At 52.1% G+C, this 20,834-nt stretch overlaps 9 protein-coding genes across 9 annotated transcripts; 3 read left to right on the forward strand and 6 right to left on the reverse strand.

Moving 5' to 3' along the window:
• Positions 1–1,276: 1,276 nt before the first annotated feature.
• Positions 1,277–2,457, forward strand: LRP88_01566 (Mpv17/PMP22 family protein; the record flags this gene model as incomplete). Its single annotated transcript, XM_083238243.1, has 4 exons — positions 1,277–1,345; positions 1,626–1,716; positions 1,793–2,337; positions 2,389–2,457. The coding sequence occupies 4 exons, from the start codon at positions 1,277–1,279 to the stop codon at positions 2,455–2,457; spliced, it is 774 nt and encodes a 257-aa protein (XP_083106748.1).
• A 1,218-nt stretch (positions 2,458–3,675) lies between these two features.
• On the forward strand, positions 3,676–5,163 carry LRP88_01567 (phosphoglycerate kinase; the record flags this gene model as incomplete). The annotated part of the gene is made up of 3 exons (XM_083238244.1): positions 3,676–3,741; positions 3,879–4,299; positions 4,394–5,163. 3 exons carry the CDS (start codon positions 3,676–3,678, stop codon positions 5,161–5,163), a joined length of 1,257 nt encoding a protein of 418 aa, XP_083106749.1.
• Positions 5,164–5,390: 227 nt separating this feature from the next.
• LRP88_01568 (proteasome regulatory particle lid subunit SEM1) lies at positions 5,391–5,888 on the reverse strand (the record flags this gene model as incomplete). The annotated part of the gene is made up of 3 exons (XM_083238245.1): positions 5,391–5,396; positions 5,547–5,662; positions 5,777–5,888. The coding sequence occupies 3 exons, from the start codon at positions 5,886–5,888 to the stop codon at positions 5,391–5,393; spliced, it is 234 nt and encodes a 77-aa protein (XP_083106750.1).
• Positions 5,889–6,521: 633 nt separating this feature from the next.
• Positions 6,522–7,220, reverse strand: LRP88_01569 (uncharacterized protein; the record flags this gene model as incomplete). The annotated part of the gene is made up of 1 exon (XM_083238246.1): positions 6,522–7,220. One exon carries the CDS (start codon positions 7,218–7,220, stop codon positions 6,522–6,524), a length of 699 nt encoding a protein of 232 aa, XP_083106751.1.
• Positions 7,221–7,262: 42 nt separating this feature from the next.
• On the reverse strand, positions 7,263–7,862 carry LRP88_01570 (uncharacterized protein; the record flags this gene model as incomplete). The annotated part of the gene is made up of 1 exon (XM_083238247.1): positions 7,263–7,862. One exon carries the CDS (start codon positions 7,860–7,862, stop codon positions 7,263–7,265), a length of 600 nt encoding a protein of 199 aa, XP_083106752.1.
• Positions 7,863–13,837: 5,975 nt separating this feature from the next.
• LRP88_01571 (uncharacterized protein) lies at positions 13,838–15,367 on the reverse strand (the record flags this gene model as incomplete). The annotated part of the gene is made up of 3 exons (XM_083238248.1): positions 13,838–13,988; positions 14,213–14,310; positions 14,486–15,367. The coding sequence occupies 3 exons, from the start codon at positions 15,365–15,367 to the stop codon at positions 13,838–13,840; spliced, it is 1,131 nt and encodes a 376-aa protein (XP_083106753.1).
• Positions 15,368–15,839: 472 nt separating this feature from the next.
• Positions 15,840–16,739, reverse strand: LRP88_01572 (RTA1 like protein-domain-containing protein; the record flags this gene model as incomplete). The annotated part of the gene is made up of 2 exons (XM_083238249.1): positions 15,840–16,510; positions 16,559–16,739. The coding sequence occupies 2 exons, from the start codon at positions 16,737–16,739 to the stop codon at positions 15,840–15,842; spliced, it is 852 nt and encodes a 283-aa protein (XP_083106754.1).
• An 897-nt stretch (positions 16,740–17,636) lies between these two features.
• LRP88_01573 (enoyl-CoA hydratase) lies at positions 17,637–18,476 on the reverse strand (the record flags this gene model as incomplete). The annotated part of the gene is made up of 1 exon (XM_083238250.1): positions 17,637–18,476. One exon carries the CDS (start codon positions 18,474–18,476, stop codon positions 17,637–17,639), a length of 840 nt encoding a protein of 279 aa, XP_083106755.1.
• A 1,237-nt stretch (positions 18,477–19,713) lies between these two features.
• Positions 19,714–20,271, forward strand: LRP88_01574 (ADP-ribose 1''-phosphate phosphatase; the record flags this gene model as incomplete). Its single annotated transcript, XM_083238251.1, has 1 exon — positions 19,714–20,271. One exon carries the CDS (start codon positions 19,714–19,716, stop codon positions 20,269–20,271), a length of 558 nt encoding a protein of 185 aa, XP_083106756.1.
• Between the last annotated feature and the right edge of the window lie 563 nt (positions 20,272–20,834).

Below are 20,834 nucleotides of genomic sequence, written 5' to 3' on the forward strand. Positions count from 1 at the left end.
TGGTCTTTACACGCTGGACTAGAAACTGTACAGCACTTGTATGGTATAATACGATGTTTTTCTCTTATTCTTTTTTTTCTTCAGCCCAGAAATGCCTCAACGCCCAAGGATCTACGCCCACATATTCTGACATAGGGTAAATATGACACATTGCCTCGGGGTTGGTAGCTGCTTTGGCCGTACATCCTGGCTGTTTATTAGGCGAATGGCTCCTACAGGGCTGACAGGCAAAAAACCATCACGGTACATCTGGGGAGCACGGATGGTGGCTCTGTTCAAAAACTTGATACACTGTTGGTCATGAATCCTTTTGACTCAGCCTCAAACCAAGCCCGTCTTACACATCATTGTCGTCCAATACCAGCACCGCATGGGGGCCACGATGCGACTGTGTTGTATTACCGTAGGATCTGTTGGTTTTACGGTTGGGTCTTCCTTTTGGTCGTTGGTTGTAGGTTTTGTAGCAGGTAGAGGGCAGCATCGACGGTGTCTCGGAGCCGGGGCGACTCCGTGAACCGCGGGACCCGGCCGGGATCCCCGGAGGATGATCCACAGCGGCAGGGTTGTCCTTGGGATGGGGAGGCAAGGGTCCGGTTTCGGGGAGGGGAAGCAGAACCTGGACTTGAACTTGAGAGAGTACAGTAGAAGCTGTAGGTTGCATTACAGCAGCGCGGTACTTTACGAGAAAGGCTTCGTCATGCCTTGTGTAAGAGGCTTGCAGGCAGAATGGCACAGTGTGGTAAAAGTGCATGAGGGAAACCCAGTCGATGCCTGGCAGAAAGCGCCATGTCAAACGTGGAGAATGCGCTATCCCACACGGTGCGTATGCGGGATGTGGTTACACTGTCGCCTCCAAGCGCTTGTGTTCTGCTGATGGAGCTGAAGGAGGAGGCTGGTCGCATGACTTGGCCTTCCATGACCCTTTGCCTTTTCGTTTCCCACTTTGTCTTTTTCCATCTTTCTGCCCCATCTCGAATATCCTCGTTTTCTCCTGCATCATATCATTTCTCGCCGACATATTCGACCTCACCTGAGCCAGCCAGAGTGTCCTCTCCGTCTCGCCAAGACCACAAGCCCAGTGTGCGCGCTGGAGCGCCGGACTGTCGTCATCACCGAATCCGCCCTTGACTCAAAGCCGAACACCCGCCTGCCATTCCTTTCGTCAGCGACTCGAACATATTTTGCCTCCTCCCTTTTCTTCCACGTTGCGACTTTACAAAAGCGAACGAGATCCCTTCGAAGCTATACTAGTTCAACTTGGACAAGTTTATTCAAGATGACGTGGGAACTCAACCAGAGGCGGTTCGTCCGCGCAATCAACTCGAAATACATCTATGGGCGCATCGTATGTATCCCATTTTCCTGATTCTTTTTTGGGGTAGCTTTCGGGTGGCTCTTGTCATGTCCTATCTGCACCACCACCACCAACAGCCTGTCTTTCTATGATCCGTCGCCACCTACTTTTTTCTTAACCGACATCATCGATCCTCTATCACCACCACGTTTTTTCCCTTTCAACGGCTCGACATTCTCACCCTTTGTCTGCTCCTTCTTGCATTGTCGTTGCCTACACTCATTTATACTTTGAATGCGACTCGACGCTGACGACACTTGACTTGGTACAGCCTCTGTTGCACACCATCGTTTTCCTCGTCGAGATGGCCCTTATCGCGAGACTCACGGCTCGATTCAACTCTTACTATGACGAGCGACCACGTACGTACACTCTGCCAACTGCACTGCAGGTCCAATTGTCGACTTGAACAACCAATCAATACTGACTCTCCGCAAGTCATGACCATGATGGTCACCAACGCCATCCTTGGTGGTGTCGCCGATACCGTCGCCCAATCCATCACAGCCATACGCGAGCGAGCCCTCCGTCAGCCTGGCGGCCTCAAGAAGAACGACGGCATCGCCATCGAGATCCACGAGCTCGACCGCAAGAACCCCTTCTATGACCGCGACCTGATCCCCGACTCAGAGAACCTTCCGCCGCCCTTCGACTTTGAGCGTCTGACCCGCTTCATGGCGTACGGCTTCTGCATGGCGCCCGTCCAGTTCAAATGGTTCCGCTTCCTCGAGCACATCTTCCCGATCACAAAGACGAGCGCTTTTGCTCCCGCCATGAAGCGTGTTGCGTTTGATCAGCTCATCTTTGCGCCTTTTGGTCTGGCTGTTTTCTTTACTACCATGACCATTGCTGAGGGTGGAGGTCGTCGTGCTATCTCTAGCAAGCTTAGGGACATGTATCTTCCTTCGCTCAAGGCCAACTATTGCGTGTGGCCTGCTGTGCAGATTGTGAACTTTCGCTTGATGCCTGTTCAGTTCCAGCTGGTGAGTCGAAGCGCTGCTCAATGCTGATGATGCATAGCTAACTTGTCATAGCCCTTCGTGTCGACGATCGGTATCGCCTGGACGGCGTATCTCTCGCTCACCAACTCGTCCAAGGACTAAGCGAACCTTATACAACGAGACGAATCAATATAAAAGGCTACATGTAGTAGGAGAGATCCACTGCCGAGTAGTCAAGTAGATGCTTTCATGTTGGCCCGCTCTTGATTGAGGTCCGTGCTATCAAGATTAGCCAAGATTCGGGAGCGGGCGATTGCATTCCCTCCGGCGTCGACGGGAGGACAATCTCGTCGTTATTTTATTTCTATAACGGCTGATCTGAGAAATGGTATGGCGTTTGAGGAGTGAGTGTTTTTGGCAATGGGCATGGTCCGGTCATCTGTTCGCCATGGTTGACGGAATGGATTGGCGAGGGTCACAATGGACATCTTTTTTGTATCATGGGTGGGAGGAGATTATTTCAGGTCATGGTAATCTTATAGAGGTCGAATGCACCGAGGTTAAACAAGCTTGGCGTGAATATCTTGTCAGTTGAGATGTGGTGATGCTCTTAGCCAACAATGCTTGGCAATTGACCATGTTGATGTTCCGATCATGTTCTTTCATCTTCCACTAGCCTCTCCCGTCCCACTCACAAATCTCTCCCCTCAGCCTACCACGGCTGTTACCATTACATACATACTCGAGATCCCGATCGATGTCATGGGCCGACAAGGTAGAGGGCGCATGGTCTCGGTGGCCGGCCCGCATCTCTCCGGGAGGCCGCATCCGCATCGCCAGATCCCGGAGCATTCCCGTCTTCCCGCCCGTTTGGTTACCCGGGTCAACGGTGAGCGTGTAGGTAACGAGAGGAAACTAGGTAGGCTGCGGCTGAGGAAGCCCGTGCTGGCGTTGAGTGATTTTGCTGGGACTCGCTGTTTTTAGCCTGTAGATACAGTGGGCGTCACGTCAACAGGTCGGACCGACGCATCCTGGAATCCACGGATGGAATGAATGCTTGGTCAAAAATGTTCTGATTCTGATGATTGCCCAATGCCACGGCCGCATCACATACAGGTGCTTCCACCGCTAAAACGCATGTGCCTCCAGGGGTCATCGCGGCCATCTCCCTCATCATCCCACCACCAGCTCCAGGTGCAGCCGCGAAAGCCCCGCCGCCGTCATCGCCTGGTGCTGGCCCCCCACCTTGAGACGGTGCTCCCCTCCTACATCTTCTTCTCCCCCTCCATCAGACCACGGAACTCTCCCTTCTTCCTCTTCTCCTCGACATCATCCGCCTATTCCATTCACTTCAATTTGAACCCTACAGAAGCTGTCAACATGTCGCTGTCTAGCAAGCTCTCCATCACTGACGTCGACGTCAAGGACAAGAGGGTCCTAATCCGAGTAAGTTGATGCCCCGCCATCCAGCTGAAGCTGAGAGCTCTTGTTGCCGCCATCGTCTTGATGATGGCATCATGAGTTGAGTGCTAGAGCTTCAATACTGCAGCAATTCCCTCTCCAGACACTGACTGACCTCCCAGGTCGACTTCAACGTCCCTCTCGACGCCGACAAGAACATCACCAACAACCAGCGCATCGTCGGTGCCCTCCCCACCATCAAGTATGCCCTCGAGAACGGCGCCAAGGCCGTCATCCTCATGTCCCACCTCGGCCGCCCCAACGGCTCCCCCAACGAGAAGTACTCGCTCAAGCCTGTTGTCCCCGAGCTCGAGAAGCTCCTGGGCAAGTCTGTCACCTTTGCCCCCGACTCTGTCGGCCCCGAGGTCGAGGAGATTGTCAACAACGCCGAGGCTGGCTCCGTCATCCTCCTCGAGAACCTTCGCTTCCACATTGAGGAGGAGGGCAGCTCCAAGGACAAGGAGGGCAACAAGACCAAGGCTGACAAGGCCAAGGTCGAGGAGTTCCGAAAGGGCCTGACCGCTCTTGGTGATGTCTACATCAGTGAGTAAACCCATAATTCACCTCAACACGGACCACCTCGTCTCCTGTTTGATCGGTCCGTCTCGCCATGGCCGTATGATACTGACGATTGTAGACGACGCCTTTGGCACCGCCCACCGTGCCCACTCTTCCATGGTTGGTGTCGACCTCCCCCAGAAGGCTGCTGGCTTCCTCATGAAGAAGGAGCTCGACTACTTCGCCAAGGCTCTCGAGTCTCCTCAGCGCCCCTTCCTTGCCATCCTCGGCGGTGCCAAGGTCTCGGACAAGATCCAGCTTATCGATAACCTGCTGGACAAGGTCAACACCCTCATCATCTGCGGTGGCATGGCCTTTACCTTCAAGAAGACCCTCGAGAACGTCTCCATTGGCAGCTCCCTCTTTGACGAGGCTGGCTCCAAGACTGTTGCTGAGCTGGTCGAGAAGGCCAAGGCCAAGAACGTCAAGGTCGTCCTGCCCGTCGACTACATCACCGCCGACAAGTTCGACAAGGACGCCGAGACTGGCTACGCCACCGACGCTGAGGGTATCCCCGACGGCTGGATGGGTCTCGACTGCGGCGAGAAGAGTGTCGCCCTCTACAAGGAGGCCATCGCCGAGGCCAAGACCATCCTCTGGAACGGCCCCGCTGGTGTCTTTGAGTTTGACAAGTTCGCCAACGGTACCAAGGCCACCCTCGACGCCGTCGTCGACGGTGTCCAGAAAGACGGCAAGATTGTCATCATTGGTGGTGGTGACACTGCCACCGTCGCCAAGAAGTACGGTGTCGAGGACAAGCTCAGCCACGTCTCGACCGGCGGTGGTGCCTCCCTGGAGCTCCTCGAGGGCAAGGAGCTGCCCGGTGTTGTTGCTCTGTCGAGTAAGTAAATGATGTCCACCATATTTGGAATACGACGTACATGAACCTGTTGATGACGGGAATGAAAATGGTAAAAGGCCGGGTGGGGAGGGCTAGTCTGTAGGAAGCAAATATCCAAATACCAATAGATCGGCAGAAGCCGTCATGTCCAACAATCGAGGCGTCGTCAATCGTAGAATAGTGCTCGTGTAATTTGTTGATTCATTAACCGACCCAGTCTATGAGTTCTGATGCTCTAGTCCTGCATTCCATGCCATTCCATCTTATTCGCTTTCAGCTTGGAGAAAGCTGAGTTCCTATCTCCGTTTCAACTCCTCGACCTTCTTGAGCTCCTCCCTGTTTCGAGGTTAGTGTCTGTCTTGTCGTCGGGAACGGGGGAGCTTGGGGGCACCCACTTGAGCTGTGTTGAAAAGTCGTCGCTCGTGTCGTCATCGTCCCAGCTCTCCTCCCACAGGTGCTTCGTCTCGCCGCTGTTCTTGGCCGCCTCGGTCTGGTCCTCTGGCCAGTCTATGTTTTGTCAGCTACCGCTTCTGTACTGTTTACTCTTTGACTGGGGACAGGTGTAGGGGAGCTTGTTGGGAAGCCCAAGATGCGCGACATTGTGTGCTAGGGGGATCGTACCATCAACAGGAAAGTCCTCAAACTCGTCGTCCTCGCCCAGAGTCGCGGGCTTCTGCTCTGTCTTTTGCTCGAGGGGCTTGTCCTGCTCGGCCTTGGGGTCTGTGGAGGCCATGATGGCGGTGGGCTGTTTCGAGGGCGAGTTTTGTGGGGTATGGTGGTTCTGCGGACTCGTGGGGGTAAGGCGTTGCCGTGGGAAAGGAGAATTGGGTAATGGGCGATGATGGATGATGATGCGGTGTCTGTGATGAGGTCGGCAGCTGGAGCCTTGCGGGCGAGGCGGAGGATGGGGCGGGGCGGAACAAGGATCAGCCGGTGGTGTAGGGTAGACAAATTGGCTTGTGCGGTGGAAGGAGATGGAAGTTGAATGATGAGACAACACTATACTGCGACTGTTGGTGAGATGGATGGAGTTAGTTTTCTCGTTATTCGAAGTCAATTATTAACTGCGTTGATGGAAGCTGCGTGACACGGGCGCATATTGATGTGGCTGACTGGGTAATATAGTGAACGATGAGCACTGGGCTATGATCCCTTGTGCTTGAATCGACTGTCGGAGGCAACTGTCACCTATTTCACTCTTAAATTGCCTATGTACCTCTCTGCTCACGCACATCCACCTGGTTAGCCAAGGAGAGCCCAACACTTGATCAAGCCATCCCCTGTCATCATCGAGACGCAGACAGAGTCTGCAAAACAAAGACCTGGAGATGTTTTGGATGCACCCTTGCGCACCGCGTTGTCCGACTCACTCCTTCTTTCGGTGCTCCTGAAGGTACTCCTTCATCAGGCGCAGACCGATCTCGTCGTTGGACACGCTCGAATTCTCCTCGAAACCATCGTTCCAGCCAGCTGTGCCACCCTGGTGGAGAAACTGGCCGAGTGGCATGGCAGCGCCCAGGTCGATGATGATGAGCCTGTCCTCTGCGTCGACCATGACGTTGTTGGGGTTCAAGTCGTTGTGCGCGAAGCCCAGAGAATGGAGATGCTTCAGGCCTGCTTCAATGACGTTGTAGAATGCCGTCGCGTCATAAGGAGGCTGCAACCAGGCCTCGACTCGGAACTCGAGAGTCATCGGGTAGCGCTTCTGCAGAACCCCGACCACCAGGCCATCCTTCTCGAGACAGCCCTTGAACTTGACCAGATTTCGGTGTGGATGCTCCTCCACGAGCTGGTGCGCTTTGATCTCGTCAAGAAACAGCTCAGCGATCCAAGTTGAGGAATCCCCCTTACTGTAGGCGTGGATCAGCGGCTGCTTGAGCCAGGTCTCCTCGCCAGGAGTGTAGTCGGAAACCGCGATTGTTTGCATGTCTGGGGTGACAGGCCGGTAGATGGCCTTGTCTGGGACTCGACAAAGGCACTCCACGGCCTGTTTAAGCTTGACTTGGGCGTTGGGGGCGTCGACAGTGCCGAGCCAGGCTGCGTGGTTGTCCAGGTCGATCATCATGACAGAGGTACATATAGATATGCACTCGCTCGCTTCATCAAATCAGCTACACTCGCTGTATCTAGTAAAGTCATTGAAATCATTCACCAGCGGGTGGTGAAGCTCAGTGATCGAGGGTGACTTGCAGTCCTCATCACCGGTTTGTTGGTCCAGGAGCTTGGATTTCTTGTTTGGAAGGCGAGTGTCATCGTCCCTATCATGCTTCGTGGCCAGTGGTTCGGTAGTTAACAGCGGCTCAACGACGACATCGTATTTCGCAGCCACGGCCGAGTTGGACTTGCTTAGTGGGAGGGCATTATCGTCGCCGTTAAGCTTCGTGACTGGTGGTTCGGTAGTCAACAGCGGCTCAACGATGGCATCGTCTTTCCTGTCCACGACCGAGTTAGACTTATTTGACGAGAGGACGTCAGTGGCATCACCACGCCCCTCAGTGGGTGGTTCAGCAGTCGGCGGTAGCTCGACGACTGCATCGTCTCCCTTAGATAGGGTAGATTTGGACTTGCCCAGCGAGACGTTACTGTCGTCCTCGTCTTCAGACCGTTTGTCCAGGCCTGTGATGTCGGCAGAGGCATCTACCACTGGCGGATCTGGCGCGGTGGCCGACGCTGGCTTGAGGCCTATGTTATCGTCTTGGGTGGTCATGATGGGGTCGAAACTATTGAATGACTGGTACTGTTTCTTGCAGGTTGAACAAAGCTTTCGATGAGGTGACCGACTTCAACTGGATACAAGACGTGGACAATCTTAAAAGCCCAATGCACATTTTCAAACAACCACCAGAGCCTGCACAAGGCAACAAGGGAGGATGCCAGCAGGACTCACCAGGCCGTCTCTGCCAGTGCTGGCCAAGCCAACAAAGCGAATTTGTTCGCCTGTGACGCCTCCCTGCATGCACAGCCTACAGACAAACAGGGCTATAATTGCTTGCCGGAAATCACGGGTTGCCTAGACAAAGGGCTCGTGGAAGCTTGCGCTCGGATGCGTTTTGGGGCACTTGGAGATGTTGGGAAGCCTTGCCCTGACCCAATTCCCATGCCCAACCCAAGCTCATCTCCCATCTTGGTTGTTTGCTAATCGTTTAAGGAGAGAGGGCCAAAGGGTGTAGGCGACCGCTTCAGTGAAAAAACCAAGGCTCTTTGCAGTTCACGCTTTGGTTGCCACGTCGGATGGGATCTCTTTGGGCTTAGCCGTCCTGGGGCTGTTGTGTCACATAACGGGAGGCTGCATGGAGGTGGCTTTTGCCACATACCTCAAACGGCACTGCGAGACGGAGAAGCTGCGCATCCGTTTGGCTACCTAAGGAGCGGTTTTTGACCTTAAACGTGGCCTTCCTTGCTTGCCTGCAAGACATGCGGTAGCGGGACACTGAGTAGACTTTGCCTAATGAACGGACAGCGAATGGATTTCAAAAGACCGGAAGAACGTGTCACCTAACTTGGACATTTGCAATTCTCTGGCAGGTGGCAGTGGCCAAGCCATGCTCGTCGATAAGATGGTGTAGCTCTGAGAGTTTGACTTGGCTGCAACTCCCTGGCTAACTATTCCAGGAGCCCTCTCATAGATGGGCATCCAAAACTGCGGTGAGGAGGAAGACCGGGGTCAGTATTGAGAAAAACTTACAAAAAGCAACACACGGGCTGGCTGAAATGCAAGAGACAGGCAGGCGTCCGCTCAACAAACACGGCAAACTGCTCGGTGGGGAGGCTGTTGCGGGAGTGCAGCTCCGCCTTTGACCGGGGAATTGGACCCATGGCGAAGGCCGCTGGTATCTATTGCGGCATGTTCAATGGGAGACCTTGCTGGGTTCAGAACTTCCCAAGCAGGACTGCCTTGTTTCGCACCAGATGGTCCCCGACGCTCTCAACCCTTTCCTATGTATATATACCACGGTCATAAGCCGACTCTGTCTATCGAACCGAACAGACCAACCTGGACAAGAATTGCCAGCAACCGCAAGCTCCTCAAGCACTCCTGACTCAAGGCATCACCGCTCAAGTCACCGATCACACAACTGTCACACACACACACTCCGCTGTTTCTCCAAATAAACCTTTGTTGTGCAAGACAATCAAGATGTCAGTACTTGGACGGATTACTCTGGCTTGATCCCGCGCTAATACCGCCATCTATCTATAGGTGTAATATCTCCACTTTCGTAAGGCGAACCGTGGCGGGTGCGGGCTCGGAGAAGGTGGTGACGAAGATGAGTATGGAATACAAGATTTCTTGTGGGTGTCCCAAATGTAAGACTTCGGGTGTTAAAGGAACCAAGTGTACGTGCGGTCAGCACGTCAATGGCTCTCCTGGCCCCGAGCCGGCTGTCGAGAATCCCAATTCAGAGAAGGAGTGCAAGTAGGAGCGCAAGGAGGCGAAGAAGGACGCTTAGTTGAGGCGAGTTCATGCCTCCCGCCGGTTCGAACCAGCGGCGAGGATGGCGCCATCACTCATCTTGTCCGAAGCCAATGGGCCGAGCTTGGACGCAACATGAAGCTGTAAATAGGTACTGTTGGGAATGAAATCCAAGGGTACTGACACTTTGGTTGTGTACTGAAATGAGCATCTCCACACTGAAATCTTGAGCGCCTCCGTACTGTAGACATGGCACATGGACCTCGGATCACGTAGACTTGCCCTTTTCATTCTTGTTTTTCATTTTTGTCATCTCTCTATCCGTCTCTGCTTTCCCAGACCATCTTTGCTTGTCTATAGCGCGCGTTTGATTGAGGGGCCCATAACACACCACCGGAATGCGAGACTTGAGGTTGCCTGCTTGCCCGGGACCTCTGTTAACCCGTCTCCAAAGAAAGCGCGCTGTTTGGATCGAAATGCCTGTAATTAACCTAGAACCAGTAAGTGCTTGGCTCTTGCACGTTGAACAAAACCCACTGCCGAAGTGGTGGCGGCCTTCACGGAGATGCAGACTCGAGCCCACGTTAGAAAAGACCCCCAGAGTCCGAACAAAGTGAAAGAGGACGGGTGTCAGCATGGATCACCAGCGAGTTGCGGCGACCAAAGCAAAAAAGAGAATTTATGTGCCTATGGCGCCTCCCTACAGCCCACCACCAACAAGGTCGTGGTGCCATAACTGCCGGGACATGATGGCTCACCGAGGCAAAGAACACCACGAAGGCATGTGCTCAACGTCAATGCGTGTTTGGTATGCTTACACATATTCTGAAGCCGTGTCTTGGACTAATCCCCATCTCAAGGGCTTCTCCCTCACTCCTCGCCAAGTAACGGTCCGGGACTGGAAAGCCGAACGGTGGAGGTGACCAAGTTGGTACCAACCTGTAGCCCACGTCCTTCTTGCCACGTTAGATGGGCTTTGTTCTTTGAACTGGGGTGGCAACTTAGCCATCATGGGGCTGCCACGTCGCACAAAGGAAGCTGTACAAGGCGTTTGCGATGCATTCCAAACTCCATTACCGATTACGATGGAATATAGAGACTCCTGCCCATTGTGTACTCAAGAAACAAAGAGAGCTAAGACGCTAACGTCTAGGGCCTGGCCAAAAGTGATGATCTAAGAACAGATTCCATCAGAGCGGGCGGGAAATTACAACTATAAAGACCCGCCATAGATCTCTCTTTTCTGTCCACCTTCAGCGAATTTTGTATTCTAATACACAGTCTACTACACAGTCGCAATGAATCGTTCGGTCTCACCAGTGGATGGGATCTCACCAGTTCATGATGCCACGGCCTCATCCACCGACTCCACAGGACGAAGTTGTCCGGCCCATTCTTCTGTCTCTGGATGGGGGTGGTGTGAAGGGATTGTCAACTCTCCTCATACTGCAGGAGCTGATGGAAAGGATTAACCGTGATAATCCGCCGAAACCTTGCGACGTCTTTGACATGATTGGCGGCACAAGCACTGGAGGGTAAGTGTCCTGAGCCTGGACTAAGTAGAATTACTGACTTGGGTGTCATTACTAGGCTTATTGCTATCATGTTGGGTCGTCTCAAAATGTCTGTGGTTGATTGCATTGAAGCATACCAACATATCTCCCGGCAAGTCTTCCGACCGACTTTCTGCAGCAAGTACATGCACCGAGTGATGCGCACTATCACTGGTCGGCCAATGTATCACAGCCAGCACCTTGAAGATGCAGTCAAAGACATCATCCAAGCCTGTGGAGAAGCACCCAACGCGCCGTTGGAGACCGCGGATGATGGCCGGTGTAAAGTGTAAGGCACTCTTTGAGAGGGCACTTGGAAGTTTGGATGGACGTTGATAATTATTGCTTGATTATTAGTTTTGTTTGTGCGACGCAGCTTTTGGACAGAAGCCAAGTTCAATTCTGCAGCTACCGCGACCCAGTACCCCACAACCGCGTGGAGGGCATCAAGATTTGGGAAGCGGCTAGGCGAGACTCCCCTTACTTGGATCCTCCTATGTCCTGCCACATCATATACTCATTCTGCCCAAGGGTAATATCAGCCACCCCGACCTACTTCGAGCCAATCAAGGTTGGCTCCCATTCCCTCGAGTTTGTTGATGGAGGCATCGGCGCCAACAACCCCGTGTTTGAGACCCGAAACTGTGCTCGGGATCTATGGCAAGCATCGAGCAACACCAGTTTCGATGAGCAGATACACTGTCTGGTGTCTATTGGAGCCGGGGTAGGACGAGGCTACAGTGCAAAAGGTCTAGATATGCGCAACGACTTCTCACCATTTTTGACAGATACAGAAGCGACAGCATCCAGGTTTGCTTCCTCGCATGAACGTCTTGCGAAGGCGAACAAGCACTTCAGATTGACTGTCCCAACTGGGATCGGCAGCATCGATCTTGCAGACACCTCAAAGCCTGAAGACGTTGCAGGTTGGACATTCACGTACCTGGAGGAAGACTGCAGTGAGCAGTTGGATCAGTGTGCCGAGGTCCTAAGGGGGAAATGCAGACCAGAGAGTGAGGGAAAGAAACGTTTCTTCCCGATTTATCGGCGCTGACAGTACAATATAGAGAGAATACACAGCAAGCGATCTCGCATTGACCTTGACGCTTCCAAGACAGCCGGATACGGATCTGGATGCCGGTGGATCGTTCTCTGTTTGACCATCGTCGTCTTGATCATCGGCATGACCTTTGTCAACTCAGATCCACCTCCGATTGACCGATCTGCTCCCGCAATTGTACTTATGGGGCAGACTGGGGCCGGCAAGAGTGCCTTCATCGCCAAACTTGGGGGGCAGCATGTATCAACCGGCGATATACCAGGAGTCGGCCACGGGCTGAAGTCTAGTTAGTCCCTTTACAAAGTTCACCTCTATTCCAACACTAAATAAAAGCCATTAAGAAACCTCAAAACTCTCCTGGTACCTAGCTTCCATCAATGGCAGGAATGTCTACCTCATCGACACTCCGGGTTTCGATGATGGGGTTTCCGACTTCCAAATTCTGAACCGCATGTCAAAGGAACTCCACAACGACTACCGGAATGGCCGACTACTCAATGGTACTATATACCTGTATGATATTTCCAGGACTCGTATTGGAGGGTCGGGTGTGAGGGTAAGAAACTACTTATCCCTTCTAGTGGATTGAGAAGAATTCTGATTCATTCTGTAGCGATTGGACTATTTCAAGCTGATGGTGGGAGATGAAGCCTTCAGCAATTGCGCTCTTGTCACAACAGGGTGGGATCTGGATTCTCCATCAGACAGGGACAGGCAACAGGATCGCGAAAAGCAGCTGAAGCAAGACTATTGGACAGATATGATCTCTGGTGGCTCAACCGTAATGCGACACGACGGCAGTCTTCATTCCGCAAAGCAAATCATTTCTTCCCTCATCGACAAACCAAAAATCGTCCTTCATCATCAGCACGAGCGTGGAAAAGAGAATAAGTCATTCCGGCAGACCAGAGCCGGAATCAAGGCGGCCGAAATTGAGGCGGCTGGAATCAAGGTGACCGGAGATGACGGTAGGTCGGAACCTGGGCCGGGCCTGTGGTACACGGTGCATCATTGGATCTGGACTTTACGGTTAAAATTGACACATCCTGTAGAATAGTGCTCTTTGGCGGAGATGGCCAGCCCTTTGGAAGAGGCTGCTAGAAAAGGGCTATCAAAGCTGCGCTTGTCGTGCGGTTGAGCTTATTGTATCGCCTTTGATGCTGAGTTTGTGCTTGACAAGTACGGATAGAGGAACGAGGCCTGAGGCAAGTGCCTGCAATTCCTATAATACTTTTCTCCTCAGGTCCGTGTGTACAGCAAGCATGTCTCTACCCAACCGGACCCCTAGTTTAAAGAGCTCTCTGCCGTGCTTGGCTGTTTCCCACCGAGGTCGTGTCCCACTTCCTTACTGTTTTGCGGATAATAGATTTTACAGGTCGAGATATGTGCTTATTTCTGCCTGGCTGAATCACACCGCCATTTTTAACTAACTCACCGGCTGTAGTTGGTTGCCCAACAACATGGCCCGCACTATTTACCTCATCGTATACAACAGTCGGCTATTCCCTGCCCACTGGGTCATCTGGATCCCCAGCCAAAGCGACCCCGATATTGACAAAATCATCAACGCTGCGGGTGATGTTCTCACGGGGTTCGACATTACGTTTGAACGAAACTACAATATCACGGCGGAAAGTCGTCCTCACCAAGTAATTTCACTCGGACAAGTCGAAGATGGTGATGTAATTGACGTACCGGGTGACGGGAGCCATCGAGTTGAGAGCGAGTCTCAGGGAGACCTCGTGGCTTGGGACCCTATTGAAGAAGCTGGGCTCAGCACCCCTGCCCCTGTCAAGAGCCTCAGGCCTGTTTCCACCGTTAGTGATTTCTCTTATTTATACTTATTGTGACTTAGGCTAATTAGTCTCAATCATAGTCATCACATTCTCGAGTTGAACTTAGGAACTGCCAAACATGGGTTCGCGAGGTTGTGGAGAAGCTGGTGCAGGGCGGTATCATGCATGAGTCTGCTCTTGAGTCAGTACGAAACGCCCCGAAAAACTAGGTGTGAGGATAAGAGACTATGGGACTGTATTGCGAGCTGGTTTATGTGGCAGTAGTTGAGGACGGGGGACGAGTGAGCGTGGAGCGCAAGCCACAATACAATCTGGCCGATGGAATATGTGTGCTAAGAATTTTAAGAATAGTGAATTCTCCTTTCTAAGAGAGAGTGTTGGGTACAATACCAAAGCCTGGTATTGTCATAGTTCATCTTTGGGTTTACCCGCGTGGGCAGCAAACACCTTCTCCGTAAAGCTCCAAACTACCTTGTCCACACCCCGTTCTCTCATCCCTCTCAATACCTTTTCGTTATCGATGGACTCGCCTTCGGCATCAACAATAAAGATCCCTCCACCCGTCTTCTTTGCTGCTTCGAGCCCCTCTGGTATCGACACAAGTCCTCCTTTGACGGAATACCGATCATTGGTGGCAAGGAAGAGTGCGCGAACGCCGCTTTTGTCCTGGCTCATTTGGTTCGGCGGCGACATGCCGAACTTCTTGGCTTTGGCCAAACCCGGTGTAGCTACTGGCCCAGGGCACCAATGCACGAAGCTGATGTTGGGGTTCTGCTGGGCCAGAACCTCAAAGGCCAATGTACCCATGGTTGCAGAATGAAGCGAAGAGTTCCACGTCGTCCAGTTGTCGGGGTCGCGAAGGTCGAGGTCGCTCTCATTTAGCGGAGCCTCAAGTCCTCCGGCCAGAACCGAGATGACTCGTGGGCTTGAGGTGGTGGATTTGTTGAGCAGGGGAAGAAGCTGCTCAACTGCTCGGAGTCGTGAGTAGTAGCGAGTTGTCATAGATGGGTCGAGGCCCTCGCTGGTATCCTTGCGGCCTTCAAATGCCATGAAGCCGGCTGACAGGAATAGCAAGTCGAGTTTCGTCTCAGACTGTTTGATGGCACTGGCTACTCTATCGACCTCTGAGATGAGAGAGACATCGGCCGTGATCAGGTTATAGATGCCATCTGGGTTGGCCTCCCGCAAAGAGGAGAGAAGTTTCTCGTGTGAGGCAACAGTCTGTGGCCGAGCGACAGTGTAGATGCGTGGAGCGGAGGCATGCTGGGCAAACTGTTCAAGGGCGCTCTGGCCGATGCCTGAGGTTGCACCGATGAACAAAGCCACTAGACCCTTGGGAAGAGTCGCCAGTCGGGCATTGGATTGCTGAACGATTTGAAGCGAGACCATCTTTGAGGTGCTGGAAGAGTTGTGAAGTGTGGCGAGAGGTGGCCGAGTCTGACCACCCTCCATGATTATATAGTTGAGGAATTTTCACCAAAACCACTCACGACTCATATCGATTCACATTAGCAAGCCAAGTTACGGACAATTTGAAAGTGCGAGAAGTCCGTTATTCCCACCCAAGTCGTCACAGACCCATTTGTCAGCTTCAGTGTCTGACCGGAGGCTTCGTCCGAATCTCGACCGAAAGAGCTTGATGAGCGTAAGAACTAGGAACTTGAGAGAAGGAATGCATAAGATTGTAAAAGATATGAGATCAGGGTTTAGTAAGTATTGTTGCTTTTGTTTGTTCATGTGGTTGTCGAGGTGAAACGAAGAAACTCTTGGTCCTTCTATTCTATATATGATAGGCTTGTTAGTGAGAGGCTATGTACAAAGGAAAACACGAACATCTATCTGGAAAAAAAAGTCTGAAAATCTATCGAGATTCTAGCAAAACCTCATCCTTCATAAAGTCTGCCCGCTTGGCCTGCTTCACAAGCCTGCCAGGATGCAAGACGATAATAATCACGGTAATACCCAGCATGAAGCATCCATCAAATATGTAGAGGAAAACTTCGTTGGACAATAAGGGGCCGTCGCCACCCTGATTGTACTCGACGATGCGGACAATGTTTCGGATCAGGAACAGCCCGCTCGTGCAGTACAAGCCAACGAGATATCGGTGGTAGGACAAGACTCCTGCGAGACAGTGGCTCGTGGGGCATGACTTTACTCTGACCTGCAGAACGAGGATACAGAGAAGGAACAAGGCAAAGGCGGCGATTTGGAGAATAAGACCGCAGATGATGATGGTTTTGCCTCGCTTTGCTTCATCGGGGACTTCGCTTCCGGACATGATGGCGCCAGCGGTCTGGGTTACGAAACATGCGAGATCGACTAGGACAAAGAGCTTTGTTATCCATCGAAGGCTGATGAGAGACAGTTCCTCTGCTCGGAGTGCTCGTGTAATGCGGCTGAGAGACATGTACAGCGTTGCGGCGAGGAATGGCGGGGCGACGAGCATGAGTAGATTCTGCAAGAGGAAGGGAAGCGTTTGTCGAAGGTTGTCGTGAGATCGCGATCGAAACCAATAAGCGGCGCATTCCACTGAGTGGGTTAGCTGATGTAAAATGCTTCTGCTGGGAGGTAGCTTACTGCCAGACCCTATAATCATAGGGATGGGGAATGCCGCTCGATAGGGAAACATGAGAATGAAGTGAGTGACAGCTGCTATTCCGAAGAGGGCCAGGAAAGCGTAGGCTGGTGGTTGAGCGGGATTGTAGGAATATAGATCGAAAGGAGCATAGCCTTTGGGCGTGTCTGTGCTGTTGGCCATGATTGTGATTGCTATGATGTAATGTCGTCTTGTTGAACACGAAAAGTTTGACCAAAGACGGCGGCAGGAGTGACAGACACACTATGGTCAGCGAAAATGGTTGTCGATGCCGTCGAGATTGGAATGGCTTCGAGGGCACAAACGAAGGGAAATGCCCGGGCTTTTAACTCGTTGATCCTCATCCAACCTGGCCTTGTCGCGAGCACCAACCAACCAAACTTTAAGAGATAGCGCCGACCGCATCTTTTGACGCGTCATGAGTGTAATCGAAAGGTGGAACTAGATTCAGATTGCTTGGATGTGTGGATTTTCGCATTGGTTTTCGTACTCTTCATACGAAGAAGGGTTTTTCGCTTGGAATACGTAAAAGGGGGGTCCTCGTCGCGACTAGCAATTTAGACCCGCCTTTTTTGTCTATTTTCGGATAGCAAATGGCGAGAATGATGGAATGGAGTCTTTTGGTTTGATGGTGACAGGCATGGGTGGGCCAAAGACGGGGACGCTGAGGCTGCTTTCCTGTGTTTTTCGGAGCTCGGATTTCAAGTTAAGGTGTTTTTGGAAATGATGGTAGAACTTGAAGGCGGAGATGAGGCTTGATCTGACGTGGAGCTAATGGGTAGATCTGAATATGACGATTGGTGCTATCATTCTAAGAATAGATGAAACGTTGGGTGTTGTCCGCCATCCACACTAGTAATGGAATCTTAACCGTCACTTGCAAGAAAATTTCGAGCTTATTGTTAGATGTAGATTTACTTGAGCCCCCTAATGTTTCCTTCTGACAAAGAGTGCCTACCTCACGGAACGAGGTAGCATAGGTTAATGAAGTATTGCTGGTGAATGCCGTATTATTGAGTAGAGATTGGTCTCGTCAAACAACATGAAAAAATGCCCTCGTCAAATCTTTGATTCTTCAAAGGCACCGTGCCGTCCAGCTCCTCCGCTGAACCTCGCAGCACCTCTTATACTCTCCGTCGTAATCACCTTGACACCATTGCGGAACTCGTTACCCAACGCATCCTCAAAAGAAGAAGCATTATAGGCAGAGTAGTAGCAATTGGCGCGGTCGACATTCATGCACTCTTGCGGAAACGCCAGCAGCTGCTGCGCAATCTTTGTCGCCTCGGCGAGAGCCTGACCCTTGGGAACCACGCGGTTGGCGAGGCCCATCTGCAGAGCTTCTTGGGCGCCGACTCCTCGGCCGGTGAGGATCATGTCGAGAGCGCGACCGAGACCGACAATAGCCTGGAGACGGACTGTGCCGCCGTCGATGAGAGGGACGCCGAATCTTCTGCAAAAGACGCCAAAGACTGCATCTTCCTCTGCGACGCGCATATCGCCGATGAGGGATAGCTCTAGACCTCCTGCGACCGCGTAGCCTGAAACAGCACTGATGACGGGCTTCTTGACTTGCATCCTCGAGGGACCGATGGGACCTATGTTGCGGCCTTGGACTTCATGCTTGGAGTCGATGATGGGACCCTTGTACTCGTGGTCGCCGGGGTTGAACTTGGCTACCTCATGGAGGTCAAAGCCGGCGCAAAAGTTGCCGTTTGCGCCGTAAAAGACGCAAACTTTTTGGGACGGGTCATCTTCAAAGGCGAGGAATGCCTCTGTGAGCTTTCTGCCTGTTGGTCCGTCGATGGCATTTCTCTTGTGGTGGCGGTTGATTGATATGGTTGTGATGCCTTCTGGGGTCTTGGTCACTTGGACAGCCTGGGATTCTGCGTCTGTCATTTTGTGTGTAGATGTGAGCTTTGGAGGGTGGTTGATGGGATGCAGTGAAGGATTGAGCTGAGTTCAATAAGGGAACCGCGTTTATATAGGAGATTCTCTTTAATAAGATGTGAGCTATCACTAATGTGGTATGTAGCCGAGGTCGGATACGGTTGGTCTTAGTCTTCAAGTTGGTGTAGTCATGTGGCATGTGTTGACAACACAAAATGTCTTGGTACGCAGGCCAAGAATCACGTCAGGCATTGTCTGGCTGCCTCTTCCTCGGTATTTTAAGCATTAAGCGGTATCGGACTGGAGTCATAAAATTGTAGAGGATGGATTAATAATGCAGTATATGAAGCATTGAGCAGATGTTGGTGATATACGCCTGTTTTGATGCCACATTTTAGGGGCATTTAACTGCTACATTTCAGCTTGCGCACTTGACACAAGGCGCATCTAGTAACATCAATTCCTTTAACTATTGCTTATATCTCCTTGATAATGAATACATGTCTTCATGGTGAGGCACTTATACCCCGCGCCGGGAGGTTCGGCCGGTTATGCTCGGATACGACGGGTAGATCGGACCTGGCTCACCATGTCCCAAAGCGGAAGATGCATGATTGCTTGGCAGTCCTTATTTCTACTACAACGAGCCCACGAGGCAAGCTTATGTGGATGAAAGTGTGGGGAATGATGTCGGGCTCCAGGGATTGGTCTGGGGAAGTGATGTGTCTCGAGGCTTTTACTGGAAGCCGCTGGCCAACATCGCCCACTGCCCACGCACACCAATGACTCTTGTTCATTTTATGTCGAGTATTGATATCTCTCTTGACCGAACCTACGCCCTTTGAGCCCCGCGGTTTTGTGCAATTCATTGGCTTGGTTTGTGATGTTTGGTCAATCTTCCAGGTGCTTGTCCAACTTGGCAGCAAGCACACAATCCTTCCTCTCGACTCTCACATCTTCGTCCATCTGCCCCCCCAATCAAATTCGCTTCCGTATTTCAAGACCAAACACTCAATTCTGCCTTGTATTCGTAGGGCTGACTTCAGCTGAGGTCGGGTGCAATCAGCTCCGCGCCACTGTTTGATCTCGCCGGTGACTCACGGTCAAACGAAGCTATCGCGACGGATAAAAAGCCTTGGCTCATCACTTCTTCCCCTCTTCTACACCATCACGCATCAAACTCAACTTAAGCTTTCTGTCTATATGAGAAACATCTAAATCAACTGCAATAAATACCTACCTCAAGATGGCAACTCCCGCCTTTGCCCTTGAGCACACACCGCTCAATTCGATCCGCTCCATCCCCTCCGATACCTACCTCCTCCACGCCACCAACTGCCTCGCTCAATGGGGAGCCGGAATCGCAGCTGAGCTCGCCACCGTATTCCCCGCCGCATGCAGGGTGTACAAGAGGTTCTGCAACAACGCCAAAACCAACCCGTCGGAGCGATGGCCGCCTCGAAGCCTCGCCGGGCGCTGCCTCATCATCCCTCCTCAGCCGTCGGACGTGGCTGCAGGCGCCCCGAGCGTGCACATCATCTGCCTTTTCACAAGCTACGGCTATGGAAGACCAAGTGCGGCGACTGGAAAGCCAGGGAGGGACAACGTGGGAAGGATCCTGGCGCAGACTGAGAGTGCTCTCAAGGACCTGCGAGCGCAACTTCCCGCCGAGGCTGGAACAATCATTTATTCACCGAAATTCAACTCTGGCGCTTTTTGTGTCCCGTGGGAGAGCACGATTGAGGTGATTGAGAAGGAGTTTATGGACTGGGATGGAAGCTGGCTTATTATGGCGCCGCCATGAATTTGGGATATTTCAGTATTGGATGGTCTTATCATGGCCAAAAGAACAATTTCACAGCCTGTAGATATGAGAATATGAAACGTCATGATATTACGAGGTTGCCCCGGCATGTTTCAGATCGGTGACAAGGATAATTGACCTAACCTCTTGCATTCACCGCTCAAGCCACCTCTCATGATTCTTCATTTTGACGTCTGCACCATTCCTTTGTCTCAGCTCCATTCCTGGACTGACTACCTAAGCCACTTAGTTCACGTCGTCTAAACCCTCGACATTTAAGCCTCTTGCATTGTCGCGACATTTGCACCCGCTTCGGCTGTGATTCACGGCCAAGCTCCGAGCATGCCATTCGACGCTCAGCAACAATGTCTCTTGATCACGCGTCTTCCACGTGAGCTCCGAGATGCCATCTACCTTGAAATTTGGCGCCCGTACGGCCTTCGGCAACACATATTTTGGCATGGCCACCCTGCTGATCCAGCAAACTGGCACTACTGTCGGTGGCAATGCACCACAGACTTTGATGTCATAGATAAGCTGCAAGAGAATCTCGAGCTCCTGCG

The sequence above is a fragment of the Fusarium phalaenopsidis genome (assembly GCF_050370095.1).
Source record: "Fusarium phalaenopsidis strain FUZ10S chromosome Unknown contig_32278, whole genome shotgun sequence".
Classification (NCBI taxonomy): Eukaryota; Fungi; Ascomycota; class Sordariomycetes; order Hypocreales; family Nectriaceae; genus Fusarium; species Fusarium phalaenopsidis.